The 19,165-nt window shown below is 37.7% G+C and overlaps 1 protein-coding gene across 1 annotated transcript in view; it reads left to right on the top strand.

Moving 5' to 3' along the window:
- tmem104 (transmembrane protein 104) overlaps positions 1-19,165 on the top strand; it is a 46,081-nt gene that overhangs the window by 4,456 nt on the left and 22,460 nt on the right. Inside the window, exons 3-8 of the mRNA XM_065277943.2 lie at positions 224-345; positions 1,943-2,024; positions 4,690-4,777; positions 4,873-4,953; positions 10,130-10,229; positions 10,486-10,582. Coding sequence (XP_065134015.1) covers positions 224-345; positions 1,943-2,024; positions 4,690-4,777; positions 4,873-4,953; positions 10,130-10,229; positions 10,486-10,582 — 570 coding nt within the window. The remainder of the gene's footprint in view (positions 1-223; positions 346-1,942; positions 2,025-4,689; positions 4,778-4,872; positions 4,954-10,129; positions 10,230-10,485; positions 10,583-19,165) is intronic.

The raw sequence follows: 19,165 nt of genomic DNA on the forward strand, positions 1-19,165 counted from the left end.
GCATTGTTGCTTAAATGGATAATCATATGTAATGCATTGCATACTGCTGATAAAAGTCCATCTGCTCTGAAGGGAAGTAGACAGATAGCATTAGCAGAGATGGTAGATGAGTAACATGACCTTTGTGTGATATTTAATGTCCCTTTATATTTCATGTGTAACTGTGTCCACTAAAACCTCTTAATCCTCTACAGATTGCTTATATTTGTTTGTCTTTGTGTAGGTTGGTCTGGTGTACATGTTCAATCTAATCGTTGGCACTGGAGCTCTGACGATGCCCAAAGCTTTCGCAGCAGCTGGATGGGTTGTCAGCGTGTCTCTTATCTCTTTTTTGGCTTTTATGAGGTATGGTTTCCTTGTCCTTGTCACTCTCTTTGTCTATCTGTCTGTCCGTCCGTCCATCCATCCATCCATCCATCTCTCACTCTCTCTTTCTCACTCGCTCTCCACGCAGACAATTTCTCTCTGTCACTTGCTCATCTTGGGCTCACCTCTCAACCCTGTCACTGTTGCCACTGGTCCTGTGGCCATCAAAAATCATTTATCACCTCTGCTTACCTGCCAGTTGTCTGAATCGGTGACAGAGCCGTGGGCAGAGTTATGAGTGTTTATATGAAACTAGATGGAGCTGTTTATCAGTAAAGCAGCAGAGGGAAGAAACCAGACAGCCCCAGGCCTTAAATAGAGGTTATGAGAAATGAAATGTCCAAATGAGCTTGATGAAATGCGTATCACGTACAGAAAAGTCCTTATAGAGGCGCTGACATTTTTTAATAAATATTATGACACTTTTTAGCATAATATGCATTGATGAATCATGCTTAACCAGACACCTATTAAGAAGTGGAGAGGGCCATTTTGTATTTTTATGTATATAGTGCTTTTTCCTATGTTGACATATTTACTAAAATAGCATGTCTGGCTAGGACACATTGAAAGAGCTTTCTGTTCAAATTGCTAATAGATTGTAGATGCATTTGATTGGATGAAGTATTTGTAGTGCAGTATGAGTCATACATTGTTTTGGTCTGTTTTCACAAAGACAACAGAAGCTAAAAAAAATGGATTTGATTTCATAAAAATTTGATTTCATAAAGTTTTAGGATTTTGTTTTTGGTGCCCGGAGTACAGTTTTTACATGTACATGAACGTACATGCATGGATTGAATGCACAGCCTTGCAAAGCACGTGTACACAGACTCGTACGTGCACACAGGCGTTGGAAGCATGCACATTGTTACAATTTCAAAGCATCTCCTAGGCTACATACAACATTCTCCTGTACCGCATACTTGACCCAAGTGTAAAAAGTATGTTTGGTTCCAAAAATCCGGCTTAAAATTTGCTTATAGTTCTTGCTTTAGGTAGCCGTACCGTACTCGAGTACATTTGACCTCGTTTGACCCTCAAAGTACGTTTCGTTTGGCTAGTGTTATCGCTTCGTACCAGGGTGTGTGGTATGCTTAAGCTGATATGCGCAGCACAATTACATGCAGGTGCGTGTCACCGCATCCCAATCAACCCCAAATAACAAAGTTTTGTTTGACATCATAAACGCTGTGCAGACCGATCGGTTTATGATGTTAAATATACTGCGCAAGAGATTAAAATCATATAAGGAGCAGTCTGCATTCCAGTTGCCCTCGTGATACTTTAAGGTCATACGCCATTCGATCTGTGCAGTGTGCATCATGCTCCATTGTGCATATCTTGCATCTTTTAATGACACAAGCATACTCCGGTATGGATCATAAAGTGTAGTGTGAGTGCAAGATCGGTGGGGGAGAGGACAATCGTATTTGGGTACGGTTTGGTCCTATTAAGTGTAATGTGAGTGCATCCTTATTATCATCTCATTTGTTCTCTTTAACTTAATAAACAGATGAAATGGAGCAGTGTCTTGTTCCTTTTTCAACTCTTATGTCTGTCTCTCTGTCCTCAGTTTTATGACCACCACGTTTGTAATAGAAGCTATGGCGGCTGCCAATGCTGAGCTGCGGTGGAAGAGGAGAGAACAGGAGGAGGTGAGTGATGTCATCAATTTAACAAGAACTCACCATGAACGCTGTGTTCTTACTCCGTTTCAGGTCATTTCATATGGAAATTACTTTAATGTGAAGGACGATGTTGTTTTAAATGAGACTGACCTATCAATGTCAGAGCCTTTTAAGGCAGACATACTGTATCATAATAGAAGCTGTTCATAGAAGCAAATTCAGAATGAGGACCACTGATCTATATAAATGACTGGATTGCGCATAGAACGCTTGACGTAACTGCGTGATTTGAAGCCAGCGCAGAGTTCGAGCCGCCATCTTGGTATACCCAACCGGCAGAGAGCGCCATTGACTTCCATTCAAAATCATGATCAAAATTTACCCCCTTTACCACGTATCATTTACACAAGGTTAATTTTTAGGATATGTGTACGTAAATTATTTGTTAATTCTGGTGTTATTTGCAATGTTTATGTTTTAATCGGGCAGGATAATGGATTTATAAAAAACCGTTAATGTGAGTGTGTCTGTTGCATTTGTTAATGACACGGGTATAAATAAAGTTTTTTTTGACATTCAGCTACACTGTGACGGTCAGCGTTATATCTCTAAATAAGTTTAGGTAACTTGTAAGTTTAGATAACATAATTACAAAACTAGCAAATTATTGCATGCACATACGGTACAAAGCATGATTATTTATTTAGATTTCAGAATGAGCACGTTTATTGTCATTAATACTAAATATGCTGCGGTCTGTCTGCTGATCTGATACTGTAATAAAGATGAATGTATAATAACTGTTTAAAACGCAAAATGTACAACTTTCAGTAAATAACTATTTACATGCTTTGGACGTTTGTGTTGTTATAATGTACAGGGTAACTTCACATATAAAAACGAAGACGAGTAAAGTGATGTTTTATCATTAAAATCCGATAACGTCCATTGATTTAATAGAACGTTTGGGTATACCAACATGGCGGCGCGGTGGCTTCACAAGTGTGACGTCATGCGCAATCCAGTCATTTATATAGATCAGTGATGAGGACACTGGTTGTTTCTAGTACTCTGCAGTCTATGCGAATTGAAAGTGGACAACTGCTACAATACAGCTCTGGCCTACAAAATATAACAAAAAGCATCTGTATCTGTTTTATTGATTTTTCTTATTAAAAGCACCCATATACTTAGACTTAAAGCAACACTATGTAGTTTCCATGTAAAAATGACTTATAGCTCCCCCATGTGGTTGAGAATCGCAACAGTGCCTGGTATCAGACACTCTTCTGCAGGCAGGGGGAGGGGCGGGGCTGTGTGCTCTACCCTCCACCGCCACTTTCAGAGTGTGCTTGTAGCAGCTAGGAGGCTGCTCAGGTTACAGCAACAGTACAATTTGTCAAAAGTTGTTCTATCACTGAAATAATTTTAGAGACATTATTTAAAGGTAAAAAAAACTACATAGTGTTGCTTTAAAGACCAACTAGTAGGCATTCTTTTATCCCCACCCCTTTAAGGTGTTTAATGTTAGTGTCTTTAAAGTAATTAATATTTTATTGTATATGGATTTTAATGTTCTCAATTTTTTTGCAACACACCAAAAGTTATTTGTGCTTGTAATAAAGACTGACATGACCACACTATCTGATTGCTGCCTGTTCCCTGATCAAACTGTAAAAAAAACACGATCTCTGTAGACAGCCCAGGCTCCACAAACTGCAATAAAAACACAGTTTTGTTATGCTAAAGGGACACGCCACATTTTTTTTGAAAATATGGTCATTTTCCAACTCCCATAGAGTTAAACATTTGATTCTGATCTCCGGGTCTGGCGCTACCACTTTTAGAATAGCTTAGCACAATCCATAGAATCTGATTAGACCATTAGCATTGCGCTCAAAAATAGGTACTATACTTTTATTCTGGCGTAATGATATTACGCAGCAGCCGAAAATTGTCCCCTTAGTATCTTTCAATAGCAGGGGACTATTTTCGGGCACTACGTAATATTATTGCGCCTCCTGCAGCCATGTTACGGCAGCAAAGTCCTTGATTATTATGCCAGAATGAAAGTAAAATTCCTAGAGATATCTGCCTTGAAAATCGCAGCTTTTAATTTTCCGTCTGTCTTAGTACACAATGTAACTACAGAAGAGTCAAGTTTTAAAAGGGAAATATATCGAAACTCTTTGGTTATTTTTGAGCGCGATGCTAATGGTCTAATCAGATTCAATGGATTATGCTAAGCTATGCTATAAGTGGTAGCGCCAGACTCTTGAGTTCAGCTGAATGAATTCCAAAATCGTAAGAATCAAATGTTTAACTCTAGGGGAGCTGGAAAATGAGCATATTTTCAAAAAAAGTGAAGTGTCCCTTTAAGTAAGCAGATCATGACCAGTATTTGGGGAGATCCTTTCCAGTCTACCACAGCAAATTCAATATACAATGATCAGATTTATTTGGTCACGTTATAGTATTTAAAACAATGTGGGTTTCAAGTAGGATGAACTTGGATAGAAAAGTTCAGACTAAAATACAACAAACACAGGAAGTACTTTATTTAGATTTCCCAAAGGCTTCCCAAAACTTTAAGTGGTGGATATTTTAGGATTTAGGATGTGCAGAATTTTTTGTAACTGCCTGTTGGGAAAACATCTTGTTGATGTCTTGTTACTATAAATGTCTTTTCCAGACAGATGACAGTGACTCTAGCTCAAACTATTCAGATGATGATGGCATTATCCGAGGACCCATTGAGAAACGACCCATTCTCTCTGTCCGTAAGTAATGTTTTTGGATATTAATGTGTTTTTCTAAGTGTTTGCACTTAAAGCTTCTTTAACTAAAGTTGGTATATTGTCATTCAATCCTATAGAACGTGCAGCCAACGTAGACCACTTTGACATTGTCGAGAGAGTTGAGATGGGACAAATGGCATCCATGTTTTTTAATAAAGGTAAGACCTTTTGTGTCATTGTGCACTACAATGCGAACTTGAGTTTGGACGCTTCATTTTATAAGGCTATTAAACAAGCTCTTTAAAAGCTGCATTGTGAAGGGCAAACGGCAAATTTTTCTTTAATGGTCAGTTTCAGAGAGCAAGGTCATGGGGTGCTAATGGAGTCTTAATTAGAAATAGTTAAATTGCTTTTGGTTGTAATTACCTCACTGTAGAGTGTAATCTGTTATCTGCAATTATATAAATTAAAAGCACGATTGAATCTGGGTAATGAGAGTCTTGCTTCTGTTGAATATGACAAAGTGTTCACCTTGAACTCAAGACAGAATATAGTTTTTTTTAAATGGGTCCTATATTTACTTTTTACTGCTCCATTAAGGGTTAAAACCATCATAAGCATTGTTTTACGAGAAATGCAGAAAGGCTGACTCAACAGCACCCCGGCAGCCATGTAATATCTCAACAGCATTGCTTTTGGCGTCCTTTCCAACCATCAACACCCCCATCAGAAATGTCCAGTACTTCTAAAGCATGTAATGACAAACGTCAGCCATTAGGGGGCACACTTGTTACACCACCCACAAACCAGCACAGGCGCCAATGTGCTAATGAACTGTGTGGATGTTTCGTCAATGTCCACCAGGCTATTGGAGCTTTAGAGTACCAAGCTTTCTTTGAGCGGACATTACGGTTCTCTCTGTTGGCTCATTATTTGTTATTCTATTAAGCGTGATGTGTAAAAATAGCCTGTTGGTCTCCGACCTTTCCTAGCGTGAGATGAGGCAAAGTGGTCACTTTGTCCTCACACAGGTGTGCTCGGTAAAGATGAATGACTGCCGTGTAAGGGACTCTGATCGTAAATAAATGCAATGAGACGCAATTCACAGTGAAGGAAGGAAATTAGTTTTGTTAGTGTGACTTTAGTTTCGCCTCGCCTGTAGCTTTAAAATAAAAGAACTCAGTCGGCTTCTTGTCTTTTGCAGTCTTGGCAATGGGGCTGATCAATCTATGAGCTGCCATATAAAGGAAATTAACAACTGGCTTTTATGCTCCAGAATGATCTGAAGGTAAAGACTTCAGTGTTTATGAATAGACATTGAGATTGTCAATGGAGATGAGAGGTTATTTCCTGCAGAGAATATTTATAGCGAGTATTGTGTAGTGTTGGGTTTGTAATTAAAAATTAAATGTTGAGCAGATATTGCCTGAAAGGAACAACAGGAAGGCTGTCTCAATGTCGCCTTTCCATCATTTTAAAATTAAACAGCATGTGGAATTGTAAGGTTTCTTTCATGGCCACTGGTTTATCTGGGCAGTTTACATACTGTATACTTCCCACTTACAGGATAATTACAAGGTGACTTTGGTTGGTGTTATATAGAGGATTGATTAGTCTTAATAATAACAAAGCCAAGCATTGCTATTACTGTTGAATAAACTTAAAAGTTGGGGGTCTTTCTAAACCACAAGTCAGATTATGTGGGGGAGTTTGGCATTTTGACTGACAACTATACAAATGTTGCCTGACTACATATTTTTTATTGATGGCTGATGTTTTTGAGAAATTATATTGCATTTACAGGGCTCAACGAAAAGGAGTGCCTTTTGATCCAGGGCAAATGTGAATGATTCTCGGACCGTTGACAAAACTATTATGGGCCAGTGTTTCATCGTCACGAAAGTTTATCATTTGCATTTGTCTTCTAGGCCTTGAAATTGTATTATATTCAAGCACAACTAGATGCGAAAAGATATCAATGCACTGCTCACACACAGTTTGAGAAGCTTTGTGCGTGCACAAACATTCAAAGAGTGCACCCGGAAAGGGATTGGATGGTTTGCAGGGCTCCAGACTAACTTTTTTCACAAGGAGCACAGTGGCCCCTAACTGAAAATTTTAGGGGCGCAACGAGAAAATTTAGGGGCACACACCGTAAATCAACATGCTAACCAAATATTCACCTTTCTACTAAGTAATACACTGTATTAATACTTTGATGATAGATGCAGAAAGTACAATGTGCTGTTTTAAATTCAGTGTCACATCACAAAAAAAAGGTCAAATTTACTGGTCGCACATGTGCGACTAGATGTAAAATTCAGTGGCACACTCTCAAATTTTGGTGGCAAAATGCGACAATTTGGTAGCAGTCTGGAGCCCTGGTATGAAAATTTCATATAATGATTATAGTGACCAAAGTTATCACGGTTATCAATATGATCATGGTTTTGTTAAAATGAGATGGAAATGTTCAAAAAGAACTGATACACACACTGAAAACATTTAAACAAGTTTTCTTTTTGAAAATCACAATTTAATATTTCATTTCCCTGAAATTATTCCTGTGGTAAAAAAAATAAATCTATGTAATAAGTTAACCATGAATGAATACAATACATTATCCCTTAAATGTCACCCTTAATTGAACATGTTCGTTCGTCATTGCTCAAAGCATCTTGCTGTAAAACTCTTCTTCGTGGAAGCTTTGCGTTAATTACAAGTGAGATAATAAAATATTTAATCTCTAATTAATATTTTTTAGCAGATTTGACGTATTTCCCCCTTTTGCAGCGATATTTCTCGCTGAAAAATCTCCCGAGCGCTATCACTGCCTTCCGCCACACCTTCTTGTGCCAAAAACTATTTTGCATGTGCACGCCTGCGTCAAACTGATTCTGGCTAGACACGATTTACTGCGAGTTTTAAAAATCACGGTAATCAAACACGGTTGTTATGATAATTAAATTTTAAACGATAATACTAACCGTCAGGACATTTTATCATGGTTTACCGTGAAACTGGTAATCGTCCTATCCCTATAAAGGGTTTAGACAATGTGTAATAATTCAGACAACATGCAAATCCTGTGGTCCCATTTTCTTGCTCTTGAAAGGATATGTTTACACAAAATTGTTCTAAAATGCAGCGATTAACCTCGTTAACATGCTGTTATTTCCTAAATAAATGCAACAGTTGAGAAATAAAGCTTGATGGTAAGCTGTTTTTTGTCATTTTTTTACATTTACGCGGATGTACTTGCCCACAGTCGAATGCACAGCCGTGCAAAGTATAATTTTTTTGACAAAATGCTGTGCATCGCCTGTAAGCGCATGTGCAACTAATGTATACAATGTACACAGGATTTTAAAAATCAGGTGGTGTACATACAAGTACGCACGCACTCTTCTGAAGACGACAATTGCATTACACGCACACTCTATACGTAAAAACTATACTTAAGCCTTAACAGTATCAGATCGTGCATTAGCACATAAAGTGATAGCATTTGTGTATTATTTAAGTAATTTAATTATTATTTTTTTACTTTCTGTTTATTTGTCTTAGGCCAGTAGTTTTTTGGTGTCGTAACCTTATTGTTTAAGGTTACATGCTTTAATTTTAATTTTTAATTTTTAATTTTCTTATTTTAGTGCTTTTTCGTGGTAAGGCCAGTGAAATTTTTAGCAGGGCAAGTAAAAATCTGAACCATTTCTCCAACTGGGCCAGTAGAAAAAATCCATAGTGTTGAGCCCTAAGTTAAATCCATACTTTTAACAGTTGCTATTTATTCACATTCATCACATATTCAAATGTTAAATTGTGGTATAATAAAGCGAGCAGATTGTGTTCCCATTTAAATCAAGAACTGCTTATATTCTCATGAAAAATCAACATGTCCATATATCACACAATGAACTCGAACAAGCTCCTTCATAAATTGTGCTGAAAGAATTGTAAAATGAGCCCGCCACTGTCTTCGTTGTTCATAATTTTCAATGTTTTCTGCAAGCTGACAGCAATATTTCCCACTTTTTTTATCGTGGGGAAGATGACTCTTTAAGCTTGTAAAAGAGTATAGCGGTAGCTATTTCTAAATTTAGTTGTAATAGCTGCAGTCAACTTGAAAGTTATTATTGAGCTGAGAGAAAGTTCCTCATAGGAACTTTGGTGAATGATAAATGTATGATGTGGTGAGTTTTTTCATCATGAATGCTCTCAAACTCATTTCAGACCGGCAGGATTGAGTGATGGATGGATGTAGGAACGTGTAAAGAGGAGTGTGGGGTTAATGAAGAGAAAAGCAGAGGGTGGATGTTCATAATGAAGTGCTTGTTTCTTTAATTAGGATGATTTATTTTGTTATGATGCATTTGGTGACTATAGACCATTAGGGAGGAACTTCAGAGGAACCTTCTGGGAAATCTTGCCGCTGTCAATTGGCTATTTCTTTGTATGATATTTGTATTATATAGATGTTTGTATCTAAAGCCGCACTCAACATTATCCAAACCAAACCGCGCCCGAGCACGCTTGACCCCCAAAGCCTGGTTTGTTTGACTACACTCTTAGAAAGCATGTGTTAATTTTTTACACATCATTGTGTGGTAAGCTTTTAACACATTATGTGTCATTTTGTGTTGATTTTGTGTTAAAATATAACACATGTTGTGTTAAAAGTAACACAAAATGTGTTGTTTCAATAATAACACAGAGATGGGTGAATTCTGGGACAACGCAGTTAGTGTGTTGTCCCAGAATCAACACTAATGTGTTGTTTTTAACACATTAGTTCTAAGAGTGTAGTGTGATCACTCTGTGCCGTTTGTTTAATTGCACCCTGGCTCACTTGCAGAGGTGGGCTCGGGCGCGGTTCACTTGGAAGTGCAGTGTGATCACAAATCGAGCCAAAGCGCGGTACAAAAGGAAAAACGTCAATTGCTCGCACACGCCTTCATAAAAACCTTTTTGCTCGCAGCAGGGTTACGTGAATGTCTGAGTTGCACAAGCGACAGATCAACTAAGCAGTATGATGTCAGGCATGTGAGAGGGGCTGTGTGTCATCGCACCCCAAATGACCCCAAATGATAAAAACACAGACACATTACGATGGGCTCCAGTGTTAAGAGAGCACTTTACTCCCTGTTTTCTTCAAAACAATCAGATCCTAATGACAAAAGCATGCCTAGGCTCGGATCGGTCAAAAGTACAGTGTGAGCGTGTTCCTCTGGGAGAATAGGCAGGGAGGACAATCGCACTCGGGCATGGTTCAGTTGGGTTAGGTATAATATAAGTGCGCCCTAAAGTGATATTTCAAAGCCATGCATTTTTTAAGTGTTTGTTTTATTTCTAGACATTATTGGTTAAAACAAAGATGTATTTTTTTTTCCCTAGTTGGTGTCAACATGTTCTACATCTGCATCATCATATATCTGTATGGAGATTTGGCTATTTACGCGGCAGCTGTACCCGTGTCTCTGATGGAAGTAGCATGGTAAGTCTCATCTTGCAATTTTTAGTTTTTGACATTAATTGATTTAATGCAAGCTTTTTAATACTATCAAAACTGCCAAATATCATCCATAAATTTTCCCAAGCTGATAGATTGGTCAATCCCTACTTCACTGACACACTGAGAGCAGTCTAAAATTTTAGTGTACCTTGTATGATGATGCAATGTATTGTATACCTTTTAAACTCTTAAAGTCAATTTGCAGAAGAGGTCAGAAGTGTCTGTTTGTTCCTCACAGTGGGAATCAGTCATGCAGCGCTGGAAGTGTGAAATACAATGACACGGAGTCGTGCTGGGGACCCGTACGACGAATAGACGCCTACCGAGTGTTTCTGGTGAGCGCATTAGTTCCCGTTACATGGTCAAACATGCCCACCTTATTGGCAGTACTTGTACACCAGCAGGGTGCTGGACACATACCAGCCAAAAGTGCAACAACTCTCCTTAAGGTCAAGAGACAGAGAAAGACGGATAAAACATGGAATATCTCATAATCCTCAGTGTTTTAGGTGATGTTTTATGTGCCCTTGAAATTGAGATGGAGGGTACAGCACAAGGCGTCAGTTTGATTTCTCTGCATTTCAACGCTGATGGATGTGCTGATTCATTTTACTCTCCCCCCTTCATCTCTCTAGAAATGATGGTTTTCCCGTTTGCCAGTTGTCAAGCATTGTTTTAGCTTTTTTAATCTTCTTGCTCGGGTAAGCCTCTTACCGCATGTTAACCATGGCAAATTATGCTGATTTTAGAATTTATGCCAATATGTGCTTACCTTACTGATAAGGCACATTTATTCCCTTCACGATTGGTTTTAGGATAAGGTCATGCATGGTTAGCTTATGTATATTGCGTATTGAGAGTAATTGGATTTACTTTATTAGATCGTTTTTCTATTGATGCTTTTATGCTGGGAAACTCAACCCACTGTTTTCATTCACAAACCTTTCCCCTTTTGACCAGAAAGCCATCATAAATTTTCGTTTGGGCGTGCCCTTAAATAAATCATTATTCTTTTTTGATAAAAGATTAATCCAGGCAGTTTATGAACTGAGGGTCTCTAAAGTCGTTCTGCTTTTTTCACCTGTTGTGATGGAGGAAAGCTGACCAGTTTTTAAGACGTGTCCAAAGGGGAAGACTGTCTGAGCCATCGACTTTATGAGCTTTATCAGACTGTGTGTCCCTGGTGAATCCACTTGTTTTCACCATCTGTTTTGTTGAGAGCATGCCATCTTACTTGAATGAAGTCCTTGTTACTTATGCATTACATTTTTATCTAACAAAATTTACATTTCATTGATTTGTTTAAAAAAAATCTCTACATAGAATCAACTTAATTTCTTATCTAGTGCTGATCTTGCAAAATTATCTAGTGCTGAGACATTGCAAAAATCTATTACAAAAGCATTGTCAAAATGAATTTCTAAAAGGAAAAATGTATTTCGAATGACTTTGATATTTACAGTGGGCCTTAATTCACTGAGGCATCACATTGAACATTCAGGATTTTGCCGTTAGGATGTCTCGTATTTTTATGCAAGCTTCGTTCTCAAATCTGTAGTTGGCAAAGTGAATTATAAGGATTATAATGTTATATAAAAAGTAATGCTGTTGCATTGCTGCATTTTGTTGCATCTTGACTTTGACCTGTATCTGTACGTGATCTGAGTATTTGTTAGCAATGGTCAGTTGTGTACCCCCATGGGATTCAGAATTGATCTCTTCTACATTAGTGCAGGCTCACGGCACAAGCTTTTTAAAGAAAAGGGAAGATTAAGAGGGATATTATGTGTTCACATAACATTGCTATAATCCCCGAGTGAGTGGCAGACCCGTGACACACAAAGTGGAATATTGTGGATGTTTTGTGGTTGAGGAGTTTTTAGGAATGTGTATTGGACTTAACAGTCTGCACACCTCAGCAGGTGCTGCTATGCTTCCATAGCTTTGACTGCTTTTGTGCTTTAGATGGCTTTCCACACCAGTTGCAGTAGTCTTACGTTGTATAACGTTTTTTTATTTCTTGCTTTTCACATTAAAGAGCTCAGTGTGGCGATATGGCATATTGGATTTACCCTTACAGTAATTGTATGTGTATTGTAGGGGTCGCAAGCCGGTTTCGTGATTAGTAGTAAATCACCATCACTTGCTTTCAAATGGAGCGGCATTTACTACACAGAGCCGTATTTCACCGAGATGCTTGGCATAATCGCATACATTAGCAGAGGTGATTTGTTCACGATTATGAACACGATTTTGCATGATAATAGAAATCACAATTATAAAAGTATTTTCAAACATTTAAGCATTCAATTTTTTTTTTATTACGTCATATCTTTATCCCAGCTTCACAGCAAGCATTGAGATATATTCGATCTCTGTCTTAACAGCTGTCACACAGCAATACTGTATCGTTAAAGATCCAGTTGGATTGTCTAAAACAGGCATTTGAATATGCATACTGTCTGGCACATAAGATTCAAGTTTAATTTGATTTATATAGCGCTTTTCATAATTGTTTAATTATTTCAAAGCAGCTTTACATTTAATAAAATAAAGAGAAAACACTGAAGAATAGTACAGCGTCTAAGACATTAACATTCCTCACTGTGTAAAACTGGCATTTTATGCATCGTGATCACTCAAAGCTTACAAGAAGATCAGTGGATTTAGACTGCTTTCAATTCATTTTAGTGTCTGATTTAAAGAGCTATATACCAAAACGCTATCTAGGGAGAATGTAAAGTCTGTATATGGACAGGACAAGGACATGGAGGCATTCTGGTCACATTGAGATTGTAATTGCTCTGAAGAGCGAATTGGATTAATGGATGTACATGATCACTCTTATTGACCTTATGGGTCCTTGACAAATGAACTAATTATTTTTACCATGTTGATGGAAGCAACCTTTGTACCAAACACTCTTTTTCATATGACTCTTTGAGACACGTGGTCACACTATTCGTTACCTAATTTAAATGTAGATGAGCAATAACGTCTCATTGAACCAGCAGCAGCTTTTGTTTTTACAATGATAGCCAAAAGGCTGTGCCCAACATTTTGGGTTTGCATTATAAGCCAGGACCGATGGAATAACATTGTTTTAGGGCTAAACAATAATTCAAAACCAATATATTTCGCCATAAATGTTTTTCTATAACGGTGATATGGTTTCTAAACAGATTTCTGAAATTTCAATTTACATTACAACGCCTTGTGGCCGTTCACATGTCATGTCTAAAAACGCATGTTAAAAGCGAGTCAAGGTTTCTTTCTTCCAAAACGCACTCCCGTGGCGTCTTTCGTAGCTAAGCAACCATGAGCCACGCTTTCCAGAACGGCGAGGAAAAAAACAGATTGCATTATCGGATTCAAATCGCTTATCTGTACCTCGTGTCAAATCATTTCATTGTCACCATGTGATCAATTAATCTGGTTGCAGGGTTTCCCGCAAAAAATTTGTTAGTTAAGGTGGTAGGGTTGGGCGAGTGGGTGGGACAGAGGGCGTGGCAATCAAAGGGGCATCATTTTCATTATGAAAATTTAAATATTTTTATTTAAAACCCTCAAATAAAACTTAATTTTGAAGAAACTATGACAGAAAATGAACACATACTAGATTATTAATGAATTAAATGTTTTTAACAGATACCTCTAATGGGAATAGCTGAGTGATGAAGTGAAACTAAAGGGTTAATAAACACAAACTAAAGCAGATGTTGTAGAACGTCTGGCAAACGATGATAGATCAAAAATGGTACAAATGGTACAAACAGATTATTTCCCACTACCAGAAAAGAGCTGTCAATCAGAAGTACGATAAGGATGTGCAGGGTTCGTTCGCATCAAGTCACAGCTTCCAATGGTGACACCATATAGGGAGAACGGGAGATTTAATGCAACACAAACTGAATTACGGATCAGAAAATAGGCTTAAGCCATCAGGTGCCCAGGTTAGAAAAGGGGAAAGATGAGAAACGTGCAAAAATAAAAAGTATGTATGCAGCTATGACATTTGTCTCCTTATGAGTGTAATATGTATATATTATGCTAGTATCTAATATATCATTATGCAGTTTGCTATGCCATTACAAATAAAGCTTTAATATAAATTTTTCTAAACCAGTAGGGGTAGAGTAAGCACAATCCAGTCAAATGCATTTTCAACTACCTATGTATGTGGTTGAAAGTGGACATGTTCAAAACTGTTCAAGACGCCATTTACACAAGTATTTAGCATCCTCTGCTTGTGATCTAATCAACCAAATCTCATCTTAATGCCAGGTGTAAACGGGACCTGTTTTACTAAATGCTTTTGGTATTTTGTATGTAAGAGTATGTCTGTATTGAGAGCCAGACTGCAATTTCTTGTCTTTAGGAACACATGCTTTCTCGTACATGCAGGCTTGTGGCACATAGATTGCTTAAAGCAAAACAAGGTTGAGAAATTTTAAATAAAAAGTACATTTGTTGAATATTTTTATTTATATACCAATACCTTGGTCCATGGTTTTGTGTTTTGCTCCAGTTTACGATATAGTTGAAACTTTTTCAGAGAAAGCTCCTAAGGTGTGAATCGCTCTGCTGGAATAAGACACCGCAGATGGTTTAGTGGATATTAGCACAGCAGGGGTAGAAAATAGCGGCATACCGAGGGGTACAATCCAAAACCATCACTCGAATGGAAAGGGAAATGAGTAAATGACCAGCAGTCACGATTGAGATTATTACCAGACCAGGGAGTGTGTTGTCACAAAGACTTGAACGATGTGATGGATATACTTAAAAAAGAGAAAGACAAGACAGCACCTGCAGATACAAGACACTCAGCCTTGAGCTCAGATCCATATATATGTTACGACTGTAGCAAACCTGACAGATTTTATGTTCTCTGTAGGATATGCAAGGATACATCTGTCACAATGCTATAAACGTGGCAGTAATTGATGTCGCTGCCTGTAGCTCCAAACACAGATGTCACATGTTCTCATCTTGTTTTGTAATTAGCTTGCTGAGGATACGATCACTAATGCTTATGATTAAAGAACTATGCTAATGCTCTTTTAGTCTGAAACTTTTTAGCGTAGCTTTCATCACAGCTTTTGTGCTACGGATATAAATTATGCCTTGAATCAGACAGCTTGTAAAGATGTGTGCTATCACTTTGTAAATGATTTGAATTACGATTTATTTCATTTATCTTCTTCTTCAAGGGCATGGCAGAATGATGTAATGGTCTTGTGCTGGGGATGTCAGGATAAGGCTAAATAATCGGATTACGAGGCAAAAATATTTCTTGTTGAAAGGAGGCAAATATAGGAACCAGCAGCCACTTACTGATAATACCTAACTAAATGTTTCCTAACTTATTTTGTTGCAAATGGAGACAGAATATCAGAGGAATAAACTGTGATGGTTGCCTATTGGCTTGTTTTTGGAGTGTTGTCAATTATTGTTTTTAGCTGTTACGCTAACTAGCTGCTGTATTATTGCCTGTCTAACTCCTTCAAGTCAGTTTAGGCGTAGTTCTTGCATGCTTAACCCCAGTCTGTTGAATGGTGAACAGCTTGCATGTTCAGTAGGGGCTACCTGCTGTGTACAATATTGTTCTCAGTTTTGGAAAGCTGGTTATCTGGTCCAAGGACATCGCAGAATGATGTAATGGTCTTCCTCTGTGGGTGTCAGGATGAAGTTGTACGTGATTTCCATGAAATGATGTCCACAAGCACAATCTCTCATTATCATAGCATCCTTCTGTGTCTACAGTCAGAAGCTATTTGTTTGACCTTCATTGTGATGATGGTAGCTTTTGTACGCCTGGAGGGTTTCAGATAACTGCGTTAGGACCTTTTTGGTATCTTCAATACAAAAACGGTCCTATCCTCTTTGTATTACAAGGTTAGGGGTTGTGACAGGGTAGAAGCTTAATTAAAGTGGTGTTGACTTCAGTTTTGCTCTGATTTGGAGGTCATTCATACAACCAACATTGATGGTTTTCATACAGTTGGTCATTGTTTGATATTTAGATTTTGAGGGCATTTAAAGGGGACATTTCACAAGACTTTTTTTTAGATGTCAAATAAATATTTGGTGTCCCCAGAGTACATATGTGAAGTTCTAGCTCAAAATTAGGGATGCACCGATACCACTTTTTTGGAATACGAGTACTTGTATTTCAGTACTTGCCGATACCGATACCAAGTACTTAATAAAAAAACATGATTTAAATTTACAGGTAACAGCTTTAGTCATATAATTTAACAAAAAAACAAGGGACTAGTTTTCCAGTTTGTTGTATACTCTGCCTCTTTGGACAACACGAGGCATTAACCCCTTACACGCCGCTCAAACATAGACATTTCTCAGACCGTGATATCGATCCCAGGTATCGGGGGACTTTTAACGAGTACGAGTACTTTAGAAAATGTGGTATCGAGGCCGATACCCGATACCGGTATCGGTGCATCCCTACTCAAAATGTCATATAATTTATTATAGCATGTTAAAATTGCCACTTTGTAAATTGTGCCATTATGGGTGTGTCCTTTAAAATGCAAATGAGCTGGTTCCTGCACTAAATGGCAGTGCCGTAGTTGGATAGTGCAGATTAAGGGGTGGTATTATCCCCTTCTGACATCACAAGGGGAGCCAAATTTCAATTACCTATTTTTTCACATGCTTGCAGAGAATGGTTTACTAAACTTAGTTACTGGAGTTTCTTTTTCCAATTTTCTAGGTTTATAGAAGCATGATAGCACAAAATGATAGCACTTTAACATGAAAAAAAAAAAATATTTTTAACTTTTCGAGCAAATAGTGTGTGTTTGCGACATTGCGAAATTTGCAATGCTCTGCACGAGTTCATGTCTATCTGTGTCTTTGCATTGACTTTGTATGTAATCTGATGTTACTTTAACCAGATACTATTTAACAAGACACCTACTGTCTTCATTTTCATTGAGAGTTAAACTGAGAATTTGATTCATTTGTATAACCTGTTGCAATACAAATATTTCATGTTTAGTTTGTCACTGTATTTTTGGTATATATAGACTGTTTCAGCAGTAACAACATAAACAAACGGCTTTCATGGTCAATACCTAACTTCCAGTAAACTCTGCTAGGAATAAATAACATCAAAGTCCTTTAAAAGTAGTTTATTAATATAACTACCACAATAAACCACACATAGATTACCTAGGAAACCAAAACTTTTTTTTTTTTAGTAGGTATTGGTTCAAGAGTTCAGTTTAGCAACTAGTCAGACCATTAAAAAAAAACTGAAACCGGAAGTAAAGTACCGACCAGACGCGTAATAGATGAAACCATCTTTAGCTACTTTTGCTTGATTCTGTATATATCGGTTGCTGATCTGTGATAGGTTGCCGGTTCACTGTCTAGGAGCTCTTAGCATTGTGCCTTTGACCAAAACACATTACCCAGGTTGCCTGAGGTGGACCGTCCTGATAACTAATCGTAGTGACATGGCATGAAAGACACGTCAGACCCAATTGTGGTGATAAATAATTTTATTTAGCTTGCGTTAAACAGACCTTAAGCTTTGTGGTAACAGGACAAGGTGCTTTGCTAACCTTAACACGTCATGGGATCTTGATGTGCTTCTCAGTGACTTCATCTGTTTTTCAAAGCTTTTAGGTTTGATTCACACCTATAGTTGCCAGTGTAATCATGCTGTAAATGACTCCTAATGGACGAATGGCACCTTTTATAAGAGATTCTTTACGAAATGCCTCCATGAGGAAGCCATTGACCCGTGAATGCTGGAGTAATGGAAGCGTCCAGGCTTAATGAAGGCCGCCCGCCTCACGACAAAGATTTTCTACAGTGATTTATTGCCTCTTACACCTTTTGAAGGGGAGATTTTGCCAATAGGTAGGAAAAGTCTAAGTTAGCTATTGTTGTATACCTTTTCAACAATGAGTTTTAGGTACGTTAGTTCATAATGAATTCTGTACACGTCAACAGCCACTGCTGTCACTAGAGTCAATCTAGGCGGGCATGGTTTCAGCAACCAGCCAGCCACCTCAGCTTCACCAACATCCCGCCTCTTTATCCATTTTCGGTTATTCGCGAGGGATGCGAGGTGATGCACGGCCAAGATGGCCTACTATTGGCTTCATGGACACAACGTCCATATTTTTAAAGACTATGGAAGGACACAGGTGGGTGAATCTCACGAAATCCAGATTAGAAGGTGTCCAGCATCAGAATTTTTATAAAGCCCTTGAAGACATTTTTTTGCACGTATAAGATTAAGGTCTGAACTTACTATAACCATTATTTTTACAGGATTTAAAAAATATTTACATTTTTTAGATTATCATTATTAAAAATGATCATTACCACAACATGATATTACATGAAATATATGCATTTACAACCTCATGTTTCGGTAATGAGAACTAAAAAGTTGTCTAGGGATAACAAACAAAATTTCAACTTCTATCTGGAGAGAAAAAATAAGAACTGCTTAGTTGGTAGCCATCTTGAGTGTCATAGTCAATTATGTTCCTTCCAACTAATTTTTTTTTTTAAATGTTAGTTCCTTGGGGGCTTAAACAATGATTGAAAATTGTTGCAGAGGATGAGAAAATTGGTCATGGATACATTTATATTCCTTATTATTGTCTCTACATTTACCAATGATCACCAAATACCACATGTTTCTTTACTGTAAATGTTTATAGTATAACATGCACTGAAGCTTTTTATTTTTTAGATTTTTTAATTATTAATATTTCCATGTCAAAGAAACCAAATCCAGTCATGGACACATTGCGGTAATGAAAATTTTACCCCTTAAATGTGGAAAAAACAACAAAATTGGTTTGTATGATCTCATTTAAATATCATGTGCAAAATAGTACATAAAGAGATGTTTGTAACTGTATGCTTCT

Source organism: Paramisgurnus dabryanus, chromosome 3 (assembly GCF_030506205.2).
Source record: "Paramisgurnus dabryanus chromosome 3, PD_genome_1.1, whole genome shotgun sequence".
In the NCBI taxonomy this organism is placed as follows: domain Eukaryota; kingdom Metazoa; phylum Chordata; class Actinopteri; order Cypriniformes; family Cobitidae; genus Paramisgurnus; species Paramisgurnus dabryanus.